Source organism: Hydractinia symbiolongicarpus, chromosome 5 (assembly GCF_029227915.1).
Source record: "Hydractinia symbiolongicarpus strain clone_291-10 chromosome 5, HSymV2.1, whole genome shotgun sequence".
Taxonomy (NCBI): domain Eukaryota; kingdom Metazoa; phylum Cnidaria; class Hydrozoa; order Anthoathecata; family Hydractiniidae; genus Hydractinia; species Hydractinia symbiolongicarpus.
In genome coordinates, this window is record NC_079879.1 from 7,440,229 (window position 1) to 7,466,540 (window position 26,312).

The 26,312-nt window shown below is 34.0% G+C and overlaps 3 protein-coding genes across 4 annotated transcripts; all 3 read right to left on the bottom strand.

Moving 5' to 3' along the window:
• Window positions 1-1,759: 1,759 nt before the first annotated feature.
• Window positions 1,760-2,381, bottom strand: LOC130644504 (UPF0538 protein C2orf76-like). The gene has a single exon (XM_057450142.1). It carries the CDS (start codon window positions 2,335-2,337, stop codon window positions 1,963-1,965), a length of 375 nt encoding a protein of 124 aa, XP_057306125.1. The 5' UTR covers window positions 2,338-2,381; the 3' UTR covers window positions 1,760-1,962.
• A 14,469-nt stretch (window positions 2,382-16,850) lies between these two features.
• Window positions 16,851-20,835, bottom strand: LOC130644503 (coadhesin-like). 2 transcript variants are annotated; one of them, XM_057450141.1, is made up of 8 exons: window positions 20,714-20,835; window positions 20,448-20,504; window positions 19,699-20,111; window positions 18,765-18,884; window positions 18,279-18,449; window positions 17,909-18,082; window positions 17,640-17,768; window positions 16,851-17,392 (listed from the first exon to the last, which is right to left on the bottom strand). In XM_057450141.1, the coding sequence occupies exons 3-8, from the start codon at window positions 19,763-19,765 to the stop codon at window positions 17,151-17,153; spliced, it is 903 nt and encodes a 300-aa protein (XP_057306124.1). In that variant the 5' UTR covers window positions 19,766-20,111; window positions 20,448-20,504; window positions 20,714-20,835; the 3' UTR covers window positions 16,851-17,150. The 2 variants fall into 2 exon arrangements, with proteins under 2 accessions (XP_057306124.1, XP_057306123.1); XM_057450140.1 differs by having other exon boundaries at window positions 20,598-20,803.
• Window positions 20,836-20,845: 10 nt separating this feature from the next.
• Window positions 20,846-22,593, bottom strand: LOC130644505 (uncharacterized). Its single transcript, XM_057450143.1, has 2 exons — window positions 22,364-22,593; window positions 20,846-22,010 (listed from the first exon to the last, which is right to left on the bottom strand). The coding sequence occupies exons 1-2, from the start codon at window positions 22,443-22,445 to the stop codon at window positions 21,769-21,771; spliced, it is 324 nt and encodes a 107-aa protein (XP_057306126.1). The 5' UTR covers window positions 22,446-22,593; the 3' UTR covers window positions 20,846-21,768.
• Between the last annotated feature and the right edge of the window lie 3,719 nt (window positions 22,594-26,312).

Here is a 26,312-nt window from a genome sequence, read left to right on the forward strand (position 1 = left end):
AAATGATAAACGTCACATGATGGCTGAATGGATAACGGAATTTCCACGAAGTCGTTAATTTACCGCTAAATATGCAACTTTCGATATCACGTTTCGACACATCATACTTTAACTGAATATATCGAAAAAAAATATTTCTACAATTCTTAATTATAAATTATCACTGTTTTATAAATATAGTTTATTTTGGTATTTTTACTTTAACTGTTTCCCTGGCGACTCTTCAGAGCATACATTCAAACACCTTTCACCATGCCAATGCACAGAAAAAAGAGATATACAATTTGGTTCTTAATCGCTTACGTACATTAGACTACAAGGGAGCCCTTATGAATAAGAGTAACATTGATTTTACATAATAACTATTAATTAAGGCCCAGAAATGGCAAAATTTATAAGAAACATTTAGCCATTCGAGTTTAACTTGTTAATTCTTGAAATAAATGGAAAAAAGTACAACCACTGAAATAATTTTTTTGTAGCGATCTGATTGGTCATACTTTTTAAGGAAAATAAATAAAAAATCTGAAATTCTCCTTTGAGAAAATTACACGAGCATTCCCAGAGTGACAGATTTTGCTTCAAGTTCAAAGCATGTAGAAATTAGTTTCAAAGCCGATTGCTTCTCCTTCTACTTTCTTAATCTGAACTTTTAAGTATGAAAGATCATTAAAGACTATTAATATTAAAATCCAGGACGGACTTACAATACAAACCTTTTTTTTTTATAACAACAAGTAGCCTCGGATTTTGCCTATAAAAAAGACTTGAACTAATGTTTTTTATAACTAAAACCAACCTGAATCTGAACTTTACCATAAAAAAATACAGGATGTAAATTAACATCCAATACTAAATATTTCCAATACGATTATTTGTAATCATTAAATTAAATTAAAGAGTTTCGTTAGCAACAAAAAAAACACCTTAAAGCAACAAAAACCACCTCTTTTTTCTATAAAAATCATAAATTTAAAAGAAATTCGAGGAAAAACTCACAAGTATGAAATAAAAAGCTGAATTCTACAGTTGTGTTATGACTACTTGGAACAAAAAAGGCTCAAGAAAGAACTAGCCTCAGATAAATAAAACAGTAATATTTTATATGATATCATTACCTTATCATTATTTACACTTTACGTTACGAAGTTTCAAATTTAAATTAAAATATATTTATATATAAAAATCAAAACAACTAAACATTACCTGTGCTAAAATTAATTTTTTAAGAAGATTAAAGTTCTTTATAGAATCATTACAGCCTAGTTAATAAAAAAAAATTAAAATTAAGGAAGAAAAAAAAATACCTTTGAGCGTTGCATGATGGAGAAACCTCGTTTACTTTATCTAAACACTACAAAATCGTTCCACAAAACACGTTTTGAAATTACAAGAAAACCACACTTATAAATATAAACATCTCCCTCGTTTTATTTCAAACTATTGTTTTAACAATAACAAAAAATGTAGCTGGCAAAACCAAAAACAAACAAGTTAGTACAACGAGAACTTCCAAGAACATAGTAATTATTCTAAGTAACAAGATTAATATAGAAGTCTATAATTACGAATTTCTCTTTTTTAAGTAAAGGGTAAAGTGGGATATAACAAAGAGAACAATTCTCTGAGTAATATGGTTTACTTAAAACTAAACAAATATAAACAAAAAAATTGCGTATTGTGTCACATGATAGTAACAGTTTATAGGCAGATATATTTTGTGTTTGTTTTCAAATACAAACAATTCTTTTAACATGTGAACTTAATAACAAATCTTAGGTCACAAAGGAATTTCTACATACGCCATCAATCCAGTATACGCCCCACAATCCTTTTTTTCTACAAATAGCGCCCAACTTGATAACAACGCCCAGCTTGATAACAATCTTGAAAAAGAATGGTGGACGAAGGGCGTGTGTGAAGCAATTTGTACACACTCCCTCTGTCCACTATACACCATCTCTACCACAAGTGTTGTGGGTTGTGCTTGTATTTCTCGTATTCTTCATTGTTGTAAAATGATATCACCGTTTCATTTCCTACACCACATTCGATAAGTGTTTTGTGCTCACAAATCCTAAGCTCCTCGTCATTATCATTGTTTATGACTGGATCATTGGTTTTGGATCCAAACTGTTTTTGCTCAATTTTCATAGCGTTATACAAGTGTTTACGAAAAGGTGCTGGGAGTTCTGTTCTTTTTAAAATGTCTTCCTTCACGAAATTTATAAATTCTAGTCCAGTTTGATTCAAATCAACATGATGATACACTACATTCCGTATATTTCGATACTCAAATGAACGAATCAGCCTGACTGTAATGATATAACTACTCATAATTTTCTTGTTTTTATCAGACTAAATAAAAACAAATTTATAGTCACAAACAACATAGTATTTATACCTCAATCCAGCACTTCAGATAATTTTTGGAGACTCGTCGGAAAAAATGCCTGCCATGTTAAAAAGGGGGAGGTAAATTCTCTGGCTGCAGTTAATTTAAAAAGATCCTTCTTAATGAACTGAAGTGTAAAGATTGTTTTTCAAAATTATGAGTTTTGTCCCGGAAACTAACTTAAAACTGGTTAATGATTTGCAGCAAGGAATTAAAAAATTTTAATGAGGGACTCTTTGCACATTACCGAATATTAAGTGGTCATCATATAACGTGGAAAAGCAAAAATATTTCAGCTACACACAATGTTGAATTGTGGATAAATAGACGTATTATGAAAATAATTTAAAACTACTTCAAACAAAGCGCCCAGTTCTGCTTCTTAGAACTTGTGCATCCCTCTGTAAGGCTTATATAGTACATGCTGTATACTTATTTTTTAAATATAAAGATAGCAAAAGGTGCCCGAAGAAATAAGTGATGTGTCAAAAATATGCATAATATGTTTCCTAAGTTATGATGCAAGCTACAAGTTTTAACCATAATCACAACAGGAGTTACTAGATGTGCAGAGTATATAGGACTTTGACATAAATGTGAGGGGTAGTTTTGAGTAATAGCCAATAATAAAGAAGGTCTGGAAACTCTGAGAAAACAGTGTGGAAGATTTCAAGCTACACCTCTATATCCCAAATAAACTTGAGAGAAAAATACTTTTTCCTGATGATAAAAGAGACATGTAAAAAACCTTCCAGCAGACCATTGGCTGGCTGGCTGTCATGCCTTGCTAAGTTAGAATACCGCATCAGGCGTACAAATAGTGAACTACTTTTAAAAAGAAAACTTTTGCAGTGAAAAACATTGGTTATTTAAGCTGCAAATATTTCTTTTTTACACATGTTCAAGGTAATCAGCTACAAACGTTTATTCCAGCAAACTTACATTAGCACAAAATTAAAGATCTTTTAACAAAAAACTCCAAGGTTAATTTCCAAAATACCAAGGTGATATTAGTATGGTGAAATTTTTTTCCTGCAAAAGTTTTTTTCTTTTTTAAGGTAATACAAGGTGTGAACAGGTATAAAAATTTAAATGCCAACTTGCTAGCTTAAATTCCAGTGACTACAGTATATTAAAAAGTATAACTATATAATAGTGCTTTTATGGGCTATTTAGCCTTGTAAATTCAATACATGGTTTTCTTAAAAAGCATATCTCAACTTGATCACATTAGAAATGTTCTTAAAAAAGCAAAATCAAGAACACTTAGTAGAATTGCAGCTGGCAGACGAGTTTAATTTACTGGTCACCTTTTTATGTTTATCTCAAAGCAGACAGGCAAAAGTGACCCCTTAAGTGGCATGCGATCTCGTGAGAAACCAAAAAAGACCTGTGGTTCTACTGTGATAAATAATACACAAAGACACCAACTAGTTTCAAGTCAAAGGACTTGCTTTGCTAAAGACTGTTCAAAATGGAGACGCCTTGTGGCTCTTTGTTGTACAGCGGGTGGAAGAGCAAAGTAACAATGTAAATTTCATAAATAATCAATAAAAAAATATATAAAAAATAATTTTTTTAAGGGAATAAAGATGAAAAAAAGCCTTCAGATTTCACTAAAACCATCACCGTATGTAATGACTATTCAAGTGGATCTTAAATTGTCTACTCTTGATCCAATCCACGCAAGGGTGATCATCACTTTAAAATCAAAGAGTATGAAAAAATTTGGAATGGTTGAAAAGCAGTTGGAGTGTTTCAAGCAAGACGCCAGAAGTGGCACTGTAGTAGATTTTAATCGATTTTTATGATTAGAAAAGATTATGATTTTAGACTAATATGATTTTTTGTTTTAGGGTTTCTAAAAACGATTTAATTTCATGCATTAATTTGCCGAGTTAATAAAATGATTTTCTAATCTTCCGTAATAAAGTATCACAAACGGTTCAAATCACCCTCATATTTTAATCACTTTGGTCTGGTTTGTCAAAAAAGGATGTGCATTTACAAATGGTTATATCTGCATCTGAAAGACCTTGTCTAATTTTTAAAATATTTAGTTTTTGTTTAACATTGCTAATCAACACTAAGTAATAATCAGCAGCTTTTTTCATAGTGAACTACTTTTAAAAAGAAAACTTTTGCAGTGAAAAACATTGGTTATTTAAGCTGCAAATATTTCTTTTTTACACATGTTCAAGGTAATCAGCTACAAACGTTTATTCCAGCAAACTTACATTAGCACAAAATTAAAGATCTTTTAACAAAAAACTCCAAGGTTAATTTCCAAAATACCAAGGTGATATTAGTATGGTGAAATTTTTTTCCTGCAAAAGTTTTTTTCTTTTTTAAGGTAATACAAGGTGTGAACAGGTATAAAAATTTAAATGCCAACTTGCTAGCTTAAATTCCAGTGACTACAGTATATTAAAGAGTATAACTATATAATAGTGCTTTTATGGGCTATTTAGCCTTGTAAATTCAATACATGGTTTTCTTAAAAAGCATATCTCAACTTGATCACATTAGAAATGTTCTTAAAAAAGCAAAATCAAGAACACTTAGTAGAATTGCAGCTGGCAGACGAGTTTAATTTACTGGTCACCTTTTTATGTTTATCTCAAAGCAGACAGGCAAAAGTGACCCCTTAAGTGGCATGCGATCTCGTGAGAAACCAAAAAAGACCTGTGGTTCTACTGTGATAAATAATACACAAAGACACCAACTAGTTTCAAGTCAAAGGACTTGCTTTGCTAAAGACTGTTCAAAATGGAGACGCCTTGTGGCTCTTTGTTGTACAGCGGGTGGAAGAGCAAAGTAACAATGTAAATTTCATAAATAATCAATAAAAAAATATATAAAAAATAATTTTTTTAAGGGAATAAAGATGAAAAAAAGCCTTCAGATTTCACTAAAACCATCACCGTATGTAATGACTATTCAAGTGGATCTTAAATTGTCTACTCTTGATCCAATCCACGCAAGGGTGATCATCACTTTAAAATCAAAGAGTATGAAAAAATTTGGAATGGTTGAAAAGCAGTTGGAGTGTTTCAAGCAAGACGCCAGAAGTGGCACTGTAGTAGATTTTAATCGATTTTTATGATTAGAAAAGATTATGATTTTAGACTAATATGATTTTTTGTTTTAGGGTTTCTAAAAACGATTTAATTTCATGCATTAATTTGCCGAGTTAATAAAATGATTTTCTAATCTTCCGTAATAAAGTATCACAAACGGTTCAAATCACCCTCATATTTTAATCACTTTGGTCTGGTTTGTCAAAAAAGGATGTGCATTTACAAATGGTTATATCTGCATCTGAAAGACCTTGTCTAATTTTTAAAATATTTAGTTTTTGTTTAACATTGCTAATCAACACTAAGTAATAATCAGCAGCTTTTTTCACTTTCAAGGTTCGTTTTTAGCAACACCTTTCCAAGCTAAACCCATTTTTTTGAGCCTTATTAAAAAGGATATTGAAATTATCAAACTTTTCTCTTCTAGTTAGCCATATTACAGTGTAATGCCCATTATTACACTTGTGTCGTTAAAACATTACCTGTTTTTGTTGCATTTCAGGCCCATAGTATAAAAATCGTATATCAAGGCAGAGCACACCAAATATAAAGCAATAGCGGAATAGCATGTGTCTGAGCACTATGCAAGTGAATCACATAAGAGAAAATTATTACTAACAACACCATAATTAATTGTCACAAAGTAACTTTACATTATGGTAGCACGAGAACTTTAACATTATTTACACCTGCATTGCTTTTTATCTTCTTTTTACTAAACAAACTTTCAGCCAACAACTACTCAGATCAGTGTGCACATGTGTATCAGTAGCTTATGAATTAAATAAAGAATTTTAAAGACATGCTTAAACAAAATTCACAAAAAGGTTTTGATAGAAAAGGCCAATAACAGATGCATCACAGCCTTTCTTATGAAATTATCAAAATTACAATGGTGCTTTTTTAATTAAATTTAGTTGTATTAAATATTTCAAGAACAACAATTAGTTTTATTAGACAATTTCCTACTTTATCAACAAAACAATTTTTTTTTCTTTACTTTCAAGAAGTATATTAGAATCCTGTTACATGATTAGGCTATAAGTATTACCAGTTTAGTATTTAAATAGGACACTTTTCTCCAGTTGCTAAGGGTGCAAGCAAACAACAGTAACAAGTGTCCTACAGTCCGAATTACTTGAAATTTCGGAAAACTAATTTTAAGAAAAATTCGTCCATCACAAGTTTAATTAACACTGTAGCTTCTGCTGGTTTCATTGCCAAAGAAGTTTAAGAAGTTAAGAATAAAAATTAAAGTAATTTTTCACATTGATTCTCAAAACTTCTCAAAAAACTAATTGACATTAATGTTTTGCTCAACTTATGGTCAAATTGTATTAACTGTAGTGATTTGTCCATAATAATTTAAGTTGTCTGAAGCAAATAATGTTATTACGCAGCAAGTGTTATTGAACGTTGCTAAAAACGCAAAGTTTACGACAATTAATCATAAGAGAAGCAACGTGTGCAACCAAAAGCTACATAAAATTGAAATACTACAAACCTAAATGAAACAATCAATGTATATAATGATAATAATTTGTAGCTAAAATAGCCACATCATAACCCCCATTTGTTCCGGTCTTTTTTACAAAATTAGAGGTCAAGAGTTTTTATCATATTTAAAGGCCATGAAATTTATATTAATGTATCTTCAGAGTTGTAACAGATAGATTAGATGTGCATATTTTAAGGTGGGTTCACATTCATTAATTATGGTCGTTTGAGCAAGGCGAATACAAAAAATCTACTTGTTGCAAATGACAAAAAGCAGTTAAAAATAAACAGCATGTAACAATTAAGATATTATTTTTAAATATTGTTGTGAAATTGTATTTCGAAATCTGATTGGTTGATAAAAATCCTATTCATGGTGGTAGTTGAACTTATTCCAGCTTGTTAAATTTTAATTGACATTTACATTCTTATTGTCCTTTTAGATTAAATATATTTCTGGTCTTAGTACCTATATAAATAAGTGTCTTCTATTACTTATTGAACTTATCTGAATATGGCGCTGCAAGCAGAATCTGACTGGAGAACATCTTTTTCTTTCTATTGGTATTCCTGATACAGCCAGTCAAATCTATGCAAAAAGCTTTTATGACAATCGAGTCCTTGAGAACTGCTTCCTTCATTGGACAAACCCCTACTAACAGACCTAGGGATTACCGTTATTGGAGATATCTTGAAAATATTAAACCATATCAAATAGTTACCTCCACGGATAAAGAGTGCTCTCACCACCATCCCTAGTACACCACAATCAAAAGCTCCTCCTACCAGAAATAAACTCTGAGATAACACGTCCCCAGTTCCGAAAGTTTAAGATTGACTGGGAAGTCTACAAAAACATTTCAGTCATGGCACCTACCCATCTAACATCAATGTTGTAAAACACCTGTGATGACACCACACAACATAGCATCATCAATACCGTGCCAGATTTCCTGACATTGCCTGAACCACAACTGTTAGATGCCATTGAGGAAATTGTGACTACACGATCCAACCCAACTGTCCATCGTAATGCATTTTACCGCTATTTCACAACATGAAAATGAGTCATTGAAAGATTATTTAGTTCGTCCTAAATCTACTGTGCAAGACTGTGAGTTTGCATGTCCCCATTGCAACCTCGATCTATCACCTACACATATCTGAAACCAATTTATGAGAGGCTTGAATAATGAAACATTTCAAGTAGATGTCCTTGCTAAGGCCAGCCAACTAACAACACTAGAGGACATCCTAAAACATGCTGAAGCCTTCGAGACTGCTCTACCAGACCCCGCCCAACTCCAAGACATATCTGATGTCATGGCCGTACGTTGGACCGATTACCAGAAACAAAAGAGAACTCCCATCACCAAACACACACCTGTATGTACAGGATGCGGGAGTAACAACCATACTGGCAGAGAGAGGGCTGCGAAATGCCCAGCTTGGGGAAAAATCTGTCAAAGCTGTAATACCCCAAATCATTTTGCCAGAGTATGCAGAAAGAAACCATTCAGAACTTCAGAAAAGTTGGAAACGCCTGATACTGCTGGAGCCTTGATTGCTCACGTAACCTATAACACTAATAGCAAATTGTACACCCAAAGCAGCACAACTACAGACATTCTCACATCATTAACACCTTTGCTACCAGGTGAAGCCTATTCCGGCCACCCCAACCGACTGAAAATGTTTCCAGACAGTGGTGCCAGTATATGCCTAGCTGGGCCACAACATCTACGACAACTTGGAATAACAGCAAATGCTCTAATACACTGTCAAAAACGAGTTCATGCAGTGGGTGGAACAACACTCAGATTCAAAGGATGGGTTCCTGTTCGCTTTACCGTTGGTAACCATTCAACCAAACAGCCACTACACATATGCAACAACATTGATCGTATCTACTTTAGCCGCCAAGGTTGCACTGCAGTAAACATCTTACCATCTTCATTCCCATATCCAATGGATAATACTCCCGCTCATGTTGCAAACATCGAACAAGAAAATAATTATCATCACCGTGCATCACCACCTCCACGACCAGGTAATCTGCCTTATCCAGCTACCAAAAAGAATGTTACAAAACTAGAAAAATACCTACTAGACCAATTTTCTACAACGACATTCAGTAAAATATACTCTATACCCTACCACTGGAAAAAAGAGGTCAAGGCTAGTCTTGACGAGGACGTCTGTCGTGGGATAATAGCACACGTCCCTATCGGGACTCCTGTGGAATGGTCCACCACAATGGTTATTACCGAAAAGAAAAACGGAAAACTCCGCAGAACCATTGATCTTCAACAGTTAAACAACCACCTTTGTGAAACTCACCACTGCCCTTCCCCCTTCCAGCTAGCGTGCTAGGTGCCACCCAGCACAAAGAAGACTATTCTTGATGCAGTTGACGGATACCGTGCCATTGCCCTTGATGCACAAAATCAACCCTTAACCGCATTCATCACCGAATGGGGTTGGTATATGTACCTCCGCATGCCACAAGGCTTTGTTGCATCTGGGAATGCTTATACCAGACGGTACGACGAAGTCATAAAGAACATACAGTACAGTCCAGATGTAAGCGTACGCGTACGCTCAAGTTTCACACCTTTTTCTCGGAGGCGGTAGTTGTTTGTCTTTTGTTCTTATTAATTATCTTGCGAGTCTTGTAAGTCATTAACTTGCGCGTAATAAACAAAGGATTATTGAAGAAAAAATAGCTTATTATAACTGCGCGTAACTATTGTTAAATAGTGTAAACATAACTATTCCCAATAGCATAATTGCAAATGTTATCAACTCTATCAATGTGACACGAAGAGCCATTGTTTAATAGTTTTATTAAACAAATGTTTTGCATGGAAACTAAATAAACTAGCGAGAAAGCATTGTTGGTTGCGCGGGTTAAATAAAGCTTTTAAGCGATAGAAATAATTATATTTTAACAAAGATTGAAACTTTAATTTTAATAGAAATGTTTTTTTTAGATCGCATTTTAAAAGTTTAAAAACGAAAAACGGCGATAGAAATGTTTATTTAGATCGCATTTGAAAAGTTTAAAAACAAAAAACGGCGATAGAAATGTTTTTTTAGATCGCATTTTGAAAGTTTAAAAACGAAAAACGGCGATAGAAATGTTTTTTTTAGATCGCATTTTAAAAGTTTAAAAACGAAAAACGGCGATAGAAATGTTTTTTTAGATCGCATTTTAAAAGTTTTAAACGAAAAACGGCGATAGAAATGTTTTTTTTAGATCGCATTTTAAAAGTTTAAAAACGAAAAACGGCGATAGAAATGTTTTTTTAGATCGCATTTTAAAAGTTTAAAAACGAAAAACGGCGATAGAAATGTTTATTTAGATCGCATTTTAAAAGTTTAAAAACAAAAAACGGCGATAGAAATGTTTATTTAGATCGCATTTTAAAAGTTTAAAAACGAAGAACGGCGATAGAAATGATTTTTTAGAAAGTTAAAGAACGAAGAACGGCGATAGGAAAGCTTCGTTATGAACTCTATCAATGTGACACGGCGAGCCATTATTTGATAGTTTTATAAAATAAAAGATTTGCGCGAAAACTAAATAGACAGCGAGATGCATTGTTTAAATCTTTTAAGAGATAGAGCTGTTGCGCGCTAAAAAAACAAAGACAATGTTTTTAACAATAAAATGTAGCGTGATACTATAAAACGTCAAAAGTTATATTTTTAGATTTTTTCTTTCTTTGGTATTAAAATTTAATTTGTTTTCGAAATCTTATTGCGAAGGGAAAAGTCCTGAACGTAGGGTTTTTCCGTTTGCGTTGCTAAACATTGCTTTTTATAAAAAGAACTTTTAAAAGTTTCGCATGTTAAAAAATATATTTCGACGATAAAGAAATATTACTAAAAGTTTTAAAAGTAGCATTAGTTTTTTTAAAATATTTAGATCATTGGATTTGTTGTTTTTTAAAAGAGCTTGTGTTTTTTAAATATATCAGATTATAATCGCGTTACTATAATTAGTTTCGTTGTTAAAAAAAATAAAAATTCAATGGCCTTCGCGTTTAATTTTTTCCCGCGCAGAGTATTGTTTTTAAACAATGTTTCTTGCTATGCTTTTGTTTTTAACACGAAGCAATTATTTTCGCGCAATTTGAAAGGAACTCGCTATCCCATTGTTTTTTTTAATGAAAGCAATTATTTTTGCAAGTTGAGCGTACGCGTACGCTTACATCTGGACTGTACTGTACCACATAAGGTGAAATGCGTTGACGACACCCTTTTGTATAACAACAACATTAAAGAATCTTTCTATCACACATGGGACTATCTCACCCTCTGTGCTGAAAAGGGGATAGTAATTAACGCTGATAAATTCCAATTCTGTCAAGATACAGTCAACTTTGCCGGCTTAACAATAACTCCTACAGGCATTGCACCATCCTTGCATATTCTATCTGCCATCAGAGACTTTCCAATCCCAACAAACTTCAGTGGGACTCGCTTTTGGTTTGGACTAGTTAACCAAACATCTTGGGCTTATGCAACGAGTAAAATTATGCTCCCATTTAAAGAATTAGTTAAGAAACATTTTACTGGGATGATACACTGGAAGAACTGTTTCGTCTGTCCAAAATACAGTTGATATCCCTCGTTGAAGATGGAATAAAATCATTTGATCCTGCCAGGCCTACCTGTCTACCTGTCTACAGAGTGACTGGAGTAAAGATGGCATTGGATACATTCTACTATAGAAGTACTGCAATTGTGACACCTGCCCCTATCTGCTGCCCAGATGGATGGCACTTGGTATATGCAGGTTCTTGCTTTACGTCAGAGGCTGAAAGTCGCTACTCACCTAGAGAAGGGGAAGCCCTTGCAGTAGCATGGGGTCTGAAGCATGCACGGATGTTCTTACTGGGATGCACCAACCTAACGGTCACTACAGACCATCAATCACTTTTGGGCATCTTTGGTGACCATGATCTTGGAACTATAACAAACCCAAGACTGCAAAAACTCAAAAGCAGAACCCTACGATTTCGTTTTAAAATGCATCACTGCCCAGGAAAATGGCTCCGAGGTCCAGATGCTGTATCCAGATTCCCCTCGGTTGCTGAAATTGCATTTGCTGAATCCCCATTGCTCAATAAAATACGACAACCCCTGCATGAAACAGATTTTAACACAGAACACCCCTAAACCATGCAATGGAACAATTCTAGGATGCCAAACAAGGCATTTAAGTGACCTCCTTAGACCGTGTACGTCATTGTGGGATGGATGACCTTAAATATCAGGCCCTACTACTTGCCATCTCTGACGGGTTTCCAGATAACCGAAAAGATACATGCTCCGTCAATTTTGGAACATTCGTGGGAGACTTTCAACATGGAATGGCATCGCCCTACTAAATAAACGCATTATTATTCCATCGAGTCTCAGAACAGAGGTGTTAACATCACTGCATTCTGCCCACTAAGGGTGCACTGGAATGAAAGCTCGATCTTCAAAATGCATTTACTGGCCTGGACTCAATTCTACCATCCATATTTTTCGAGACAACTGTCGTACGTGTATCCAACACACGCCTAGTCAATCCAAAGAACCACTCTCACTCTCACCACCTCCAGAATGGTCATTTCGAAAGATCTGTGGAGACTACTTTACCATCAATGGGATCCACTACCTCTCCATGTTGACCGATTTAGTGGCTGGATTTGTGTTTACCATTTTGGTTTGAATGAGGCTACAACAAAGAAGTTTATATCAGTATGTCACAGTTTATTCACCACTCATGGTACTTCAGCACTGACGGAGGGCCACAATTGACCTCCAACGCCTTCAAAGCTTTCTTACTGAATTGGGGTGTACACCATCAACTGTCTTCTGCTGAATACCCCCAGTCTAATGGACAAGCAGAACTTGGTGTTAAGAGTTCTTAATGTATTCTTTATGATAGTATCTCTAACAACCACTCTATAGATAATGATAGGGCATCTCGGGCCATTCTACAATACCGCAACACACCATTACCTGACATTAACTTAAGTCCAGCCCAAATTCTATTCCACAGACAACTTCGGGATCACCTACCAGCGCACCCCCATCACTACTGCCCGCACCAAGATTGGACCCTTTCAGCTAAGCAACGAGAGGCTGCACTACATAACCACAACATTGTCTTAGTTGAAGACTATAAAGGCCGGTTTCCATACAGCTACATTTTGCGCCCAGTCGTAAAATGCACCGCAACTTTTATCACATATACCGAACCATTTCCATTTAGCAATTTTTTGCTCACGTTTTTTGCAAAACACGGCTGATGTAAACAGACGATATTTGTTGCTGCAAAATTTGAGAGTAGTCCTAGCAATATATTTATAGCGTAGAAATAAACAACGTTGTAAAATACGTAAGAAAAACATGTGGATGAGACGACTTTCCATAGAAAGAAGAATCAAACGTTTTGCTTATGGATTTTATGTCATCAGATCACGAGTAGTCTTTTTAAGTTTTTTTACAATGTTGTTTCTTTGTGCCTCCACAGACTCATTAATGTTATTTTGTTTTTCATCTACTTCACTTGATTGATATATATTCTGATTCTCTACATTCATTTGGCTTTGACAAAAATTTAACACAGAAACGAGATGTTGCTAGCCATATTGAAATGATCTAATTAAAAATTCTTTCGTAATTCATGTAGATTGCTACCTTTTGATTGGCTGTTAAGCTGAAGCGCAAAATGTAGCTCGCAAAAGTAGAGCCTGTTCAACTTTTTTTAAATCGCCCCAGCGCATGCAAAAGCGCGAGGTCAGTGGCATTATTCTGATAATGCGCATGCGTAGATCAAAAGTCACGGCGCTTTTTACGACTGGGCGCAAAATGCAGTTGTATGGAAACCGGCCTTAACAAACATGTACATGCACTGCCTCCCCTTCCAGTTAGCACTTTTGTCATCATTCACAAGCGTGGAAAGAAGCATCCTCGCCAGTGTACGAAAACTGGTCGCATAGTTGAGACCCTTCCCAACCGCCAGTATCAGATTAGGATGGATGTCTCGGGACGTATCACTTTACAAAACTGATGCTTTATTCGTAAAGTAGTGAAGCCAACACCCAAAATCATGCCTTCAATAACACCAGTAATGGACACTCCTACCGCTGTAGACCTCACCATCTAAGACACCAGCACCCCTCCTGAATTAGCAACTCAAGTACCCCCAAAACCCTGGACTGGCCGGTTACTTCAACGTCTTGCTTCACACAATGCACCAGGTCGTTGTGAACAACAGCCCCTACCTCCTAAACGTTTGGTACATTTAACCCACAACAATGGAACTTAACTCACATTGTACAGCCAATAATTTCACTACAGTGTGTTATGTTATTAATAACTATTTTACAAAGTTTAAAGTTTTGTTTAATGACTTTTAAAGACAGAAGAGAGGATTAGACTTGGAACTATATACATTCTAACAATTATCTTGATCAACAGACCATTAATATATAACAGAGGAGATGTTAAGACCTAATTGACATTCACATTCTTATTACCCTTTTAAATTAAATATATTGCTGGTCTTAAGTACCTAAAAATAAGTGTCTTCTATTACTTATTGAACTTATCTGAATACAACTACTGCGCAAATGCTGGCGAATGAGAAAAAATTACGTAGTATCCTAACAATAAATACGTGTGTAGATGCACGTGTGTAGATTCATGGTTGATTTTTCGTGCGACTATGGCGAATGAAAAGTGAACCTGCCTTTACATGGCTTGTCACACAAATATCGAGTGATACCCTGTCCATTATTTACTGGAAGGGACATGGCTTACATGGTGAATCCTAGATTATTAAATGCTCGTTTTGATTAACACAGACCCAATTAGGGTACTACGCTCTACCAGACAACTCTCTGCAACATTTAACAGCCCACACAAATAAACAATATGGGTAAAGGCTATACACCTGCTCATGTTTTTCAAAAAGGTTTAGGACAATATGGGTGAGGGCTACATGCCTGCCCACGTTGTCTAAGAAAGTTTAGGACAATATGGGTAGGAGATATATGTCTACCCATGTTGTCTGAAAAGGTTTAAATGAGGATGAGACTTGCGTTACCTCATAAATTCCATATTAAAAGGTCTTATTAAGGGTCATAACAGTCTGCATTAACACAAGATATATTTTCTGAAAATAATCACAATATGGGTTGGTGCCATTTTTCGGACAACATGGGTCGGTCGGACAATATAGGTTGGAACAGTTGCAGTTTGTTTGGTTTTCTTTCCACTTGTGAATGCATATTCACATGCATGTAATGCATGTCCATTGTTGTTACTTAAAAAAATCATTTATAGCTATATTGTTGTCCTAAATAGATAAGTTTCGAATGTTTACAAAGGTCCGTATATGTGCGCACATTTTAACAGGCAATAAAAGAAAGGGACTAAAAGGGGCTGGAAATGGTTTTTCTTACTATAATTTTCTCTTTTTAAGATCACGTTAATTATTTCAAAAAGTAAGTTGCCTTTTTAAATTGATTTCTTCGATCATTGCAGTCTGTTCTTTATATTTCTTGCCTGCATGCAGCCGTGCGCATGTCGATTGTTTTAGATGCAAAATTAAAACAACATATATGTCACACTGCAACTAGAACATGGAGTTTTTTGAGAGTAAAACAAAATGGTGTAGCTAGCTACAATCCCTGTCAAATATTATTGCTAAAAGTGGAAAAACACAATAAAATGCCTTTCCCCTTTCCCCACAATCAATGTTGGCCATGTCAGTTGGTCTTTGAATGTTGAAGCAGGCATATCTTCCTAGGGACAAGATTGATGGTGGAGAAAGGGAAATCATTCACAGACAAAAGTTGCTAAAAATTTAATTGACTTAGTTTATTGATTGAAAATTAGCTAGAGCTGGTTAAGTGAAAAAACTCCTGGCGTTTTCCATAGCAATTGCTAAGCAAAAAAGTTGCGTTTTTCTCTCCATTATCTCCACAAACTAAAAAAAGGGAAAACGATCTCCTGAAAATGGATATAAAATCTTACAAATTATGTGATCTGTGTCGTACTAGATAGGGAAACAAAAAAATCTACTTTCTTATATAACATAACATGCTGTAAAACTTGTTCTATCCTGAAATCTATCCTGAGTTTGAATCTTCAAATGTTCCATTTACAACCCACTGATCTTGAGCCCAATTTGCCGCCATTTTTCCTAGAAATGTAAACAACGTTGTTTTTGACGGTGAACGAAGACTATTTGTGGCTGCCATTCCCTGATTGTCCACGGACGGCAAAAATATTGCGGCAGATATGATGCGCGTGAAAAATACTATAACTCAATCTTATCCCCTAGAGCTTCTTTTTCAATTTCTAATATGTGCCAGCCGTTTTCTCGTCTTCTGAAAATTATTGTGATCTTTTGCTGTAGTCATTCCTAGCACAATTACAATTTTATCTCTGTTCTGTTGTAAATAAACTTTATTCTACGCAATATTGTACACTATATTTTGGTAACTAGTGTAAAATTCTGTAGAATTATACAAGAATAACAATAGTTCACACTTTGTTTTTCTAATGCTTAAATGCGCAGTAAACAAAAGAAATTTTTATTCTTTTGAAATTGATTTAAGGGTCCTGCTACTAGTTTTTTTAATTCAAACTGATTTTATTTAAAAAAAAAATGTGACCTTTAAATTTTTTCTGTACAATATATTGTAGCAGAGAAAACTACCCTTAACAATGATACCTGATAATTTCTAAAGAGAAGTTGGGATGACCTATACATCCTTTCTCCTGGTAGATGACCCTGGATGGACCGTTATGTTTAAATATTCACGAAAGGTTAGTATATTGTCTACACAGAAAACACAACAAAATTCTTGTACAATATGTTATAAAATGTGAACAAAATTTGTGTCGTAAAAAATACAAAATGTTAACACTGCCAAATGGAAATATTTCTGTTTCTGTTATATACATGACGTTACAAAACAATTTGGGTTCCTGTGTGCATTGTGGAGCTTTGACGTTGCATGTAATGGAAGCTATGCTATTCCTGATACTTAAATAATTATTATAAAAGTAAAACGCCCTTAATTAGAACGAAATTGATTCTACGATTCTATTCCATGCCATAAGTCTGGTGAAGTTTATTATTTCTAAAAATCTGTCCAACGTTACGGTTTAGCAGACTTCATTATGTAGCCAGTTTCTGTATGGTCAGCTGTTGGCACGTGATCGCCGGTAGCCACATAACAATTTCCTTTGTTGCCATTGGTTGGTTTAAACACAACATCAACACAATTTTCATCAAGTGTACATTTTAATGAGCACTGGATTTGACTAACTGATTTTCCAAGCTCCTTTCCAAGCATTGAGGTCATTTTTATGGATGACTCGTATCGTTTCCCAGCAGGACCTAAAATAGAGGTAAGGACCTAAAAAATGTTTGTCATTCTTACTAAAGGCCTCATGTGATGTTGTAAAATCGATGGATGGTGATAACAACACTACTGTTTATGACTGAAATACCTATTGACAACTATGAAGTGGTCAAAGTTACTTAAACTTCGACCCCAGGGCTCTTTGTCTCTTTTTTACACCGTATGTTATCAAAAAGAGAAAAAAGGTTGAAGTTGTGGGTACTCATATAAACATGATTTTACCTTTTTTCATGTAGCATTTTGGATTTAGAATATTTTCTTTTTCAAAACAGTAACCCATACGCAAACATTCTTCATTCTGCATACTTTCTGTGTTTAGCCTGATTCTGTTTGGGACTGCTACGTCACATCCTAGTAAAAGAAAACAGGATTCGAAAATTTAAAAAGAACAAAAATCTTCTTAGCAAAAAGCTCTGAAGTGGAAAAAATATTTGGTGCCATAATTGTCTGTTTTAATGTGGTTCCACTGTATAAACATTAGTAATGATTACCTGGACAATATGGATTGGAGTTACAGACTCTAACATCACTAGCAGATCCAAAACAATCTGTTCCTCCATTCAATGGTGATGGATTGGTACAACTTCGCGTTCTGTTTTGTGTTGCATAACCACAAGTAGCTGAGCATTCAGTCCAACCAGACCATGGCGCCCAATTTCCATCCACTGGTATTTAAAAAAAATTAAGTTGTATCATCTTATGCTTAAATTTTGCAAAATTGTAATTTTAATATTATTACTTTGATGAATTGCCTCTTGTAATCAAGTTCCAAAATATCAACAACAAAAAAAAAGAAAAAAGGGCTAAAGAGATGCTATAAAGGTTATCTGATAAGCGGTAAAACATTGAAAGAATATTTACCTGGACACGGAGAAAGGTAACACGACTTCGTTTCGTAGCTACTGCCATAACAGTTATTCCCTTGGTATTGCGGAGAAGGATTGTTGCAGTATCGAGATCTTGATCGGGCTTGACTTCCACATGTGCGTGAGCAATAAGTCCAACTGCTCCACCAACCCCAGTTGCCGTGAACTAAAATTGTTTCAGAAATGCATTTTATTAAAACAAAGACCAGGTTGTGGGATTTTAAATCATGAAGAATTTTTATGCGCGCACATCCGTGTAAGTTAATTTTAAAAGAATATACGCGCTTTTGCTTTTATAAAGATATACTTTAAAAGAATATCAGGCTGGGATTTCGGGTTAAAGACAATAGATCTATTGTTTAGAACAATAGAGAAATATGAATAATAACCAGCCTGGTTAGAATTTTGATATATTTATAACGAAAAAGCGTGTATTTTATTTAAAGAAAAATTTGAATGAAAATGAAAACAAAATATGTACCCTTTTTCCAATAACAATCTCCATTTTGAAAAAAATTTAGGAGTCCGCCATATAAATTAAAACACTGTCCTCCACAAGCATCTGAATTGCAATCGCTGCATCGTTGAATGCTACTGCAATCTAAGACAATTAGAATAAATTAATAACATGTTACACTGGCTGTTAACTTGTCATACATATTTCCTGCGTCTCTATTTCGTGCATGCTAGCCAACCTGTTAGCATGAAGTAATGAAATTTGCTTGGACGGGGGCTATTACGTTAACGCTGTTATTATTATTAGTGAAGCAAATCACGAGAAATAAAAAGACAATTTTTTTATTTTCTTTATTTTTTGTAAGTAGAGAAATTTAAAGAGATCCCAGAACACAAAATAAAAATCTCACCTTTAAAACTAATCGTATTTTTAAATACGAAAATAAATGTTAAATTTCGTGTATTAAAACGAAGCAAATTTAAATTATTTTTTTGTAAACATGTTGTGTGGCTTGTCTTTGCCCCATTGTGTTATACTGGAGGAAAGTAAAGTTGCACCAAATAGTTGGATAATTAGGCGAACTCAAAATTTTTCGAGTATAAAATTCATTTATACAGTACTAGAAACTATAAGACGTTTTTTTATGCCTCATATACCAGTATATTTTTAAAAAACTAAAGTGCATTATGAAATATGGACTTTTTTAGTTGACTGAACCTATTCTTGAAATATGTTACGTTTGTTTCAATCGAATAAAGATTAGTGAAAAAGCAAAAAAGAAAATGAAAAAAGTTGATAAACTTCCTAACTTTTTTTTGAAGAGTGCTTTGAAATTGACTGTATTTTTTGTACACACACCCTTTGCTCGTAATACTTTCCACAAGAAAATATCAAAAAGCAATTAAAAAAAACATTTTCACATAGTAATTTTCTTTTTCGCTTTAAAACTATCTCGTACCTGCGGTGGACAAATCAATTTTCGAAAACAACCAGACGAAAAAAAATGTCATCTGAACCAACTTCATGTCGAAAATAAAATTGATTGATTTCTTATGTAAAATTCAAACTCTTCACGAAGTACCTACTGCTCTTCTATGCGCCTGCAAATAAATCCTCACTCATGAACTCTTTTCTCTTTTATTAGCAAAAGATGAAAGAAAAATCAAAACTTACCGTCGCTTTAATTAATTAATTTCTTAAATTTCAATGTGAAGCCTTTTTTCATTAAGCTGCACTGGGAGAAGAAGGGTTACTGAAAGAAATTGCGCAAAAAAAATAATAAAAAATCATCAATTAGTAATAGCTTCCCTTTTCTTGTGATATATCCGGTGGATTTGTGTCCTCGTTTTAAATCCAATTTAAATGCCGAATCTGAAAGTAAAAAAAAAAAAAAAACTTAATAGGGATTGCGGGCAAAGTTGTATACTGCATGAAATTTAAAATTAAAATTGATAGCGGAACTCTAGCTTTCGCATGCTTTGACGGTTCATTCATGTGGTTTGATGAGAGAAAAAAGTTTATATTCAATAAGAGAATTTCTTAATCTATGTGTCTCGTACTGAATTCTATTTAACTTTGAAAATTATTGAATTATCAATAAGTTACTGTAAATTTTTTATGTACGTACTTTTTCATCTAATTTTGTATCGAAAAGTTATCACCTGAACTTAAAATAATAACAATCTTGATTCCTTAATGTTTATTTACCTGAAAATCGACTTCGATTTAGTTGATGTTGCAAGGAAAGGTCATTGAGAAGGTGTACTGAAAAAAAGATATGTATATCCAAATGTTTTTGTAAAATAGAAGTTTAAAGACACAGTGTAGGTTGCTGAACAATCTGGTTAAGCAACTGACTTGCCACCACACTCGACAATTAAATCGTCGTAACCAACGACGTACGATAAGCTTATAAATCTTCTATCATTTTGCTGTTAGTTAAAGCGGTTCGATAATATAATAATATCTAATACCACAAAAAACTACTTCTTCTGTTCGCAGTAGCTATCACTGTCTAGAATGTTGACTATGCGTTCTTTTTCAAATTAAAAATCGTTAGGTAAACTGACTATTTGTTAAAGATAATATGCGATGATACATAGCTATGATGATCTCTATGATGTCAGCAGCGGAGATCACTCGATAAAACAATGACATAGCTACGTGGCCTGGGGCGAACTTTAAAAATTTAAAAACGGCAGCGTGCTGTTAACAAATACGAGACAGGACAGGATTAATTTATTATTTAAGATAAAACTGAATTTCAAAAATTTATGCTGATACAGTGAAATTGCTATTTTTTATATCAGACATTGAAAAAACCTAAATAATAGGCTCCTATCTCTGTCTGATGATACGCCTTGTTTATGTTCGATAAAGCTAACAGCGGAGGTGAAAAAAATATAATCACAAATCATGTATAGCTGAAATTCACTTTTATGCATGAAAACACAACAAATTCTCGTCTACTATATTACAATCGTTATTTGTACAAAAAGTTGTCGTAATAAATGTTTTTTGAATTCAAAACTAAACAGAATTAAATATTTACAAAAGAGTCTAAGCAGTTTGTTGTGTAAGTACGGTAAAACTGCTGCGTCAACTTCAACACACTTCAAAGTAATCGAAACAACATATTATTAGAAATAGAGCGTAAAAAAATTAGGCTTGCTTAGTGCTTTTAAATTTATATATGAATTCTATGCTTGTAGAATTACAAAATACCATCATAAATCGGCTAAGCGGCCCTTTATTCTTCGATTAATCAGCAAATTACTAGTAATGTTCGTCCAAAACAAAAATTTCCTTTCGCATTGCACAGTTATTGCTCAGTTTAAAAAAAATCTCAAAAATCTAATAGGTCGCTGAACACCAGCGATTACGGTCAATATTATCATAAGTAAGTGCGGTAAACACAACTACTTCAAAAAATACCTAATAAACAAAATGCTGTCGTAGCTTTGCATTCCAATTTGATGTCGCAACACAGCAATAATAGTTATATAACTTTTGCACGTTCAACCTTTCATTATGGTTTCACAGATTTAATTATGTAGCCAGATTTTGCATGGTCAGCTGATGACACGTGATCTCCGGTAGCCACATAACAATTTCCTTTGTTGCCACTGGTTGGTTTAAACACAACATCAACACAATTTTCATCAAGTGTACATTTTAATGAGCACTGGATTTGACTAATTGATTTTCCCAGCTCCTTTCCAAACATTGAGGTCATTTTTATGGATGACTCGTATCGTTTCCCAGCAGAACCTAAAATAGAGATAAGGGAAAGCAGGGTAGTATCTACAATATGATAGGTATAACGAAATATATTTGGAAGGCTTAGTGGAAATATCACATTACCAAAAATTTACCATTGCTTTTATAAGTCAAAATACAAACACGAAATAATGTGTGGTCATTATCATCCTCGTCACCAGGGCTTGATGTCGATGTCAAAGCCTCTAGCGTTTACTTGACGGCTAAGAACCCCTGGGGACGAACATATGCGCATTACACGCATTAATCTGCTCTTGGTCATCTCTCTTTGCATTAAACATGTTTGAGAAGAAACATTATTTGTAAATAACCACATTCTCACTTACATATATATAGAACATTACCTTTTTTCATGTAACATTTTGGATTTGGTATATTTTCCTTTTCAAAGCAGTAACCCATTTGTACACATTCTTCATTCTGCATACTCTCCGTGTTTAATCTGATTCTTCTTTGGACTGCTACGTCACATCCTAGTGAAAGGAAATCAAAACTGCGCTTACTTTTTCTTTTAAATTTTAGTTTTCCAATCCCTATAGCTATTCAAGATCAACTTTAAAAATCAAGGGCGTGTCGAAAAATGCTTTACTTTTGTAACGCCCACTTAAATACCAAAACAATGATGTTAGTCGATATTTATATTTGGTTACACGCAAAATTTTGAAAAATATCATGGGGAATTTTTTAGAAATACTTTAAAAATCGGACTTGTGTTACTTCTGCCTTACAACGTAATTGTAATTAACTACCTGCTAACCACCAAATTTTTTTTCATTACTTAACGCCAAATTTAAGAAAATCAAAGATTGTAGCATAATGCTATACCTAACTCGGATTTCACTTTTTCCTTTAAAAAAAAAATTTTGAAAGATATGGGATTGAGAGTAAAACTTTGTCTCTTATAAAAAGCTGTTGGATTGCTATAACTTTTTTTTAACGCAAATAACAAATGTGAACCTTTGTTCCACGACATAATAAGTGATGCAGATAATTAAAATTTGCTTATGCAGGATTTATATTCGCAGGACTTGCCTTAAGATTAGACTGTCTTTGTCCATCTCGCCTCGTATATCGTCCTTTTATTCTTTATTTTGACTTAGTAGCGCCTGTTACGATTAATTTAAAAACAGACAAATAAAAAAAGATCTTCGCTGGTTTCACAGACAAGACAACTTCCTACGTTATATCATTTTTTTACTTTCAAGTTTGCACAACCAAACTTTTTTTCATTTATAAGTAATTGTAAAACTTACCTGGACAATATGGATTGGAATTACAGACTCTAACATCACTAGCTGATCCAAAACAATCTGTTCCTCCATTCAATGGTGATGGATTGGTACAACTTCGCGTTCTGTTTTGTGTTGCATAACCACAAGCAGCTGAGCATTCAGTCCAACCAGACCATGGCGCCCAATTTCCATCCACTGGTATTTAAAAAAAAAATAGAATTTCATCACATCGAATACAAATTTTTACAGTTCAATATTACATTTGTGATGGGAGATTCTTGTTTGATGAAGACAAAATGCTTTAAATTCCAAATATAAAAAGCGAATCCCGCTTAAAAAGCTTAAAACCAAACGACTTTTTCTCTTTTTTCTTGTTTTGCGCAATGCAAAGCGATTGTTATACGTACTGAACAAGAAAATCAAAGGCTGAGTATGGTTTGGTTGCTAACAATAAAACACAACTACTAAAAAAATTAATTTGTATCAATTTGATTGCTTAATAAAATAAAAGTTGGACTAGAGAAATTTTTTTAGCGTATAAGCATGGGCTGGGAAGATAACTTTTAAAAATGAATGGCTTTACTAAAAGTTTTACTTAAAGTTGAGACATAAATATAAATGTTTAAATACCTGAACAAGGAATAACACTGCACGTCTGTATTTCGGTGTTGCCGAAGCTAGGGCAGTTTTGTGGAACAGGATTATGACACCATCTCGTTCTTACCCGCTTTCGAGGTTCTCCGCATGATGGCGAGCAGACAGACCATTCTTTCCAAGAACCCCAATGGCCATTATTTTGAGCTGAGAAAATGTTAAATAAACAATAAAGTAAAATTTTACGTAACAGATGTGCTATGACAAAAACACTCCTATGTATACACAACATCTGGATAAACTATTTGAGTTCATCACTAACATATTGCCGCAACATATTACGTATTGTAGTGGGTTCGTCTGCGGCTTTAAGTTCTGTGGACCGCGGATCAAATCTTACTCACTGCCAGGCAGTATGTTAGAGATGAGCAAAGTAGTTCTTTTTCAATATGAGATTTTACGGTTCGGTTGAGAAAAACTTTAACCTTTATTTCTCCACCTTTTTCTTCGTCACACTTGTCAATAAGCGCAGAGACAAAAAGTTCTAGGAGCGAAGTTGACACTATCTACGCTTTATTTTCAGTGTTTACGAAGCATTAACAAATCCACAAATTCAAAATTACGAGGTATTTTGATTAAATCTCAAATACAATGGGAAACAATGTTCAAATATATTTTCCTGTTTTATGTGGTATTTTATTTCCCTAAAACTTGTAAAGTCTTTATGTCGAAGAAGTATTTATTCGTGAACCAAATATTGAACGAAATATTTTTTTTTAAAACAGTGCAGTGCACAGTGAGTCTTGCTGCGCTGAAATTTTTCATCAGTCAAAAACAAGTAAGAAAATTCAGGCCTTACAATGCTTCGCATATAAGAAAAAACAACATGCACCTAATCTCTATCGACACTTACCTGCTGTGAAGAAACCATTTATCGAAAACAACAAAATAAGAAAAAGTATCGTCATAATGGTATGAAAATTTCTTTCTTGGTTTCAACCTGTTGATTCTTAAACCGTTAAAGTACTTCTGAACTTTGACGCGAAACTGTCTCGTAGCCTTTATTATCGAAAAATGGAAATTAAAAAAAACTAAAGCAGCCCCCCCGTACAATGCTTTTATGGACTACATTTATCTAATTTCATTCCAGGCACTTTATATTAAACGACGTATCTTTTTTGGATGACACGGGGGTACGTCGATGTTATATTACAGAGTGTAGATTTCAGCAATAAATAATAAATTCATTCTCGTGGTTTCCAAATTTAGTCATTACAATTTATTTGTAATATTAGTTTCAAATCAATTATGATTAATAATGTATTTTATTATTGCCTTAAGTTGCACGTAGTATCATACAAGCTTTGATAATTTCGACAGACGACCAATTACTTCCTTGTGTATTGAGATAATTTCATATTCTGATGTTTAAGTAACATCACTTCGCAATTCCATTCAGTTTACAAAATACGTGCACGATTGAACGATAAAGCGGTTGAGCGGTGAATGTTTTGCCGTTATTCAAAGCACGTACAGAATATTGGTCTTCTACATAAACTGTTACAATATTTTACTGATTTATCGTTCACGTCTTATTCGAGTAAACACCTAGGGTATATTCATGTTTCTAAACGTCTGAAGACGGAAGCAAATGCGTTAAAATGTTCATCAAAATTTATCTAGCTCGCAACTTTAATGAAAAATTTGACGCATTTGAGATAAATCATTAAACTCGAAAAATAAGAAGAAATAAAATTCATGTTTGATGGAGTTTGATGAAGTTTGTTCGCGATCAAACTTTTCATCCAATAAAGTGAGTTCATCAAACCAAGTTTTCATGTTTGAAGTCTGTTTAAAAGTATTTAGTTAAATTCCATCAAATAGTTGTTTTATTAACGCTGCGCTGAGTGCAAAACATAAACGATAAAAAGTGTTTTAAACGTTCAAATATTTGGTTCAGCGACAATTAAAACAAACGTTTTTAGTGTGGCAATGAAGTGCAGCAAAACAAACTTTCTGACAAAATGTCATCATTAGAAAACAAAGAGAAGGTTATAAAAAATAGAGATTTATTTGCCAAAAGAAGGCCGAGAAGAAAGATAAAAGTAGAAAGGAAGCAAAACAGGAAGCTGACGATAAATCCAAGGTGACAAAAGACAGATGATAAACGTCTTTACTTATCGAATTGCTTGAAGTCAACACTTGCTTGTGGAACATTTATCATAAGCACTATATATGAAACGCGATTTGAAGGAAATAGCGTACCCAGAAATGGCTACGTCTTTAGATACCACGGTCGCTTTGATAAAAACAAAGGTAAACAGCCTAAGAACCCAGCTCGGAGAATAGCTCACTAGGAAGAGAAGCAAAAAAAGTGGTCAAGGAACTGACGACCTCTGTTTTAGCAATTGGATACACCTCCAAAAGCTAGCTTTCCTGATACCAGTTTTCGCAGCTTCGAAAAGCT

Excerpts from the sequence above, each read along its gene's own strand:
- LOC130644503 (XM_057450141.1), bottom strand. The coding sequence starts at position 19,765 with ATGAAGTTGGTTCAGATGACATTTTTTTTCGTCTGGTTGTTTTCGAAA. Across the intron at positions 18,885-19,698 it reads AATTGATTTGTCCACCGCAG|ATTGCAGTAGCATTCAACGA; the intron begins GTACGAGATAGT and ends TAATTGTCTTAG. Across the intron at positions 18,083-18,278 it reads TTACCTTTCTCCGTGTCCAG|TGGATGGAAATTGGGCGCCA; the intron begins GTAAATATTCTT and ends TTTAAATACCAG.
- LOC130644505 (XM_057450143.1), bottom strand. The coding sequence starts at position 22,445 with ATGCAGAATGAAGAATGTGTACAAATGGGTTACTGCTTTGAAAAGGAA. Across the intron at positions 22,011-22,363 it reads AAAATGTTACATGAAAAAAG|GTTCTGCTGGGAAACGATAC; the intron begins GTAATGTTCTAT and ends TCTCTATTTTAG.
- LOC130644504 (XM_057450142.1), bottom strand. The coding sequence starts at position 2,337 with ATGAGTAGTTATATCATTACAGTCAGGCTGATTCGTTCATTTGAGTAT.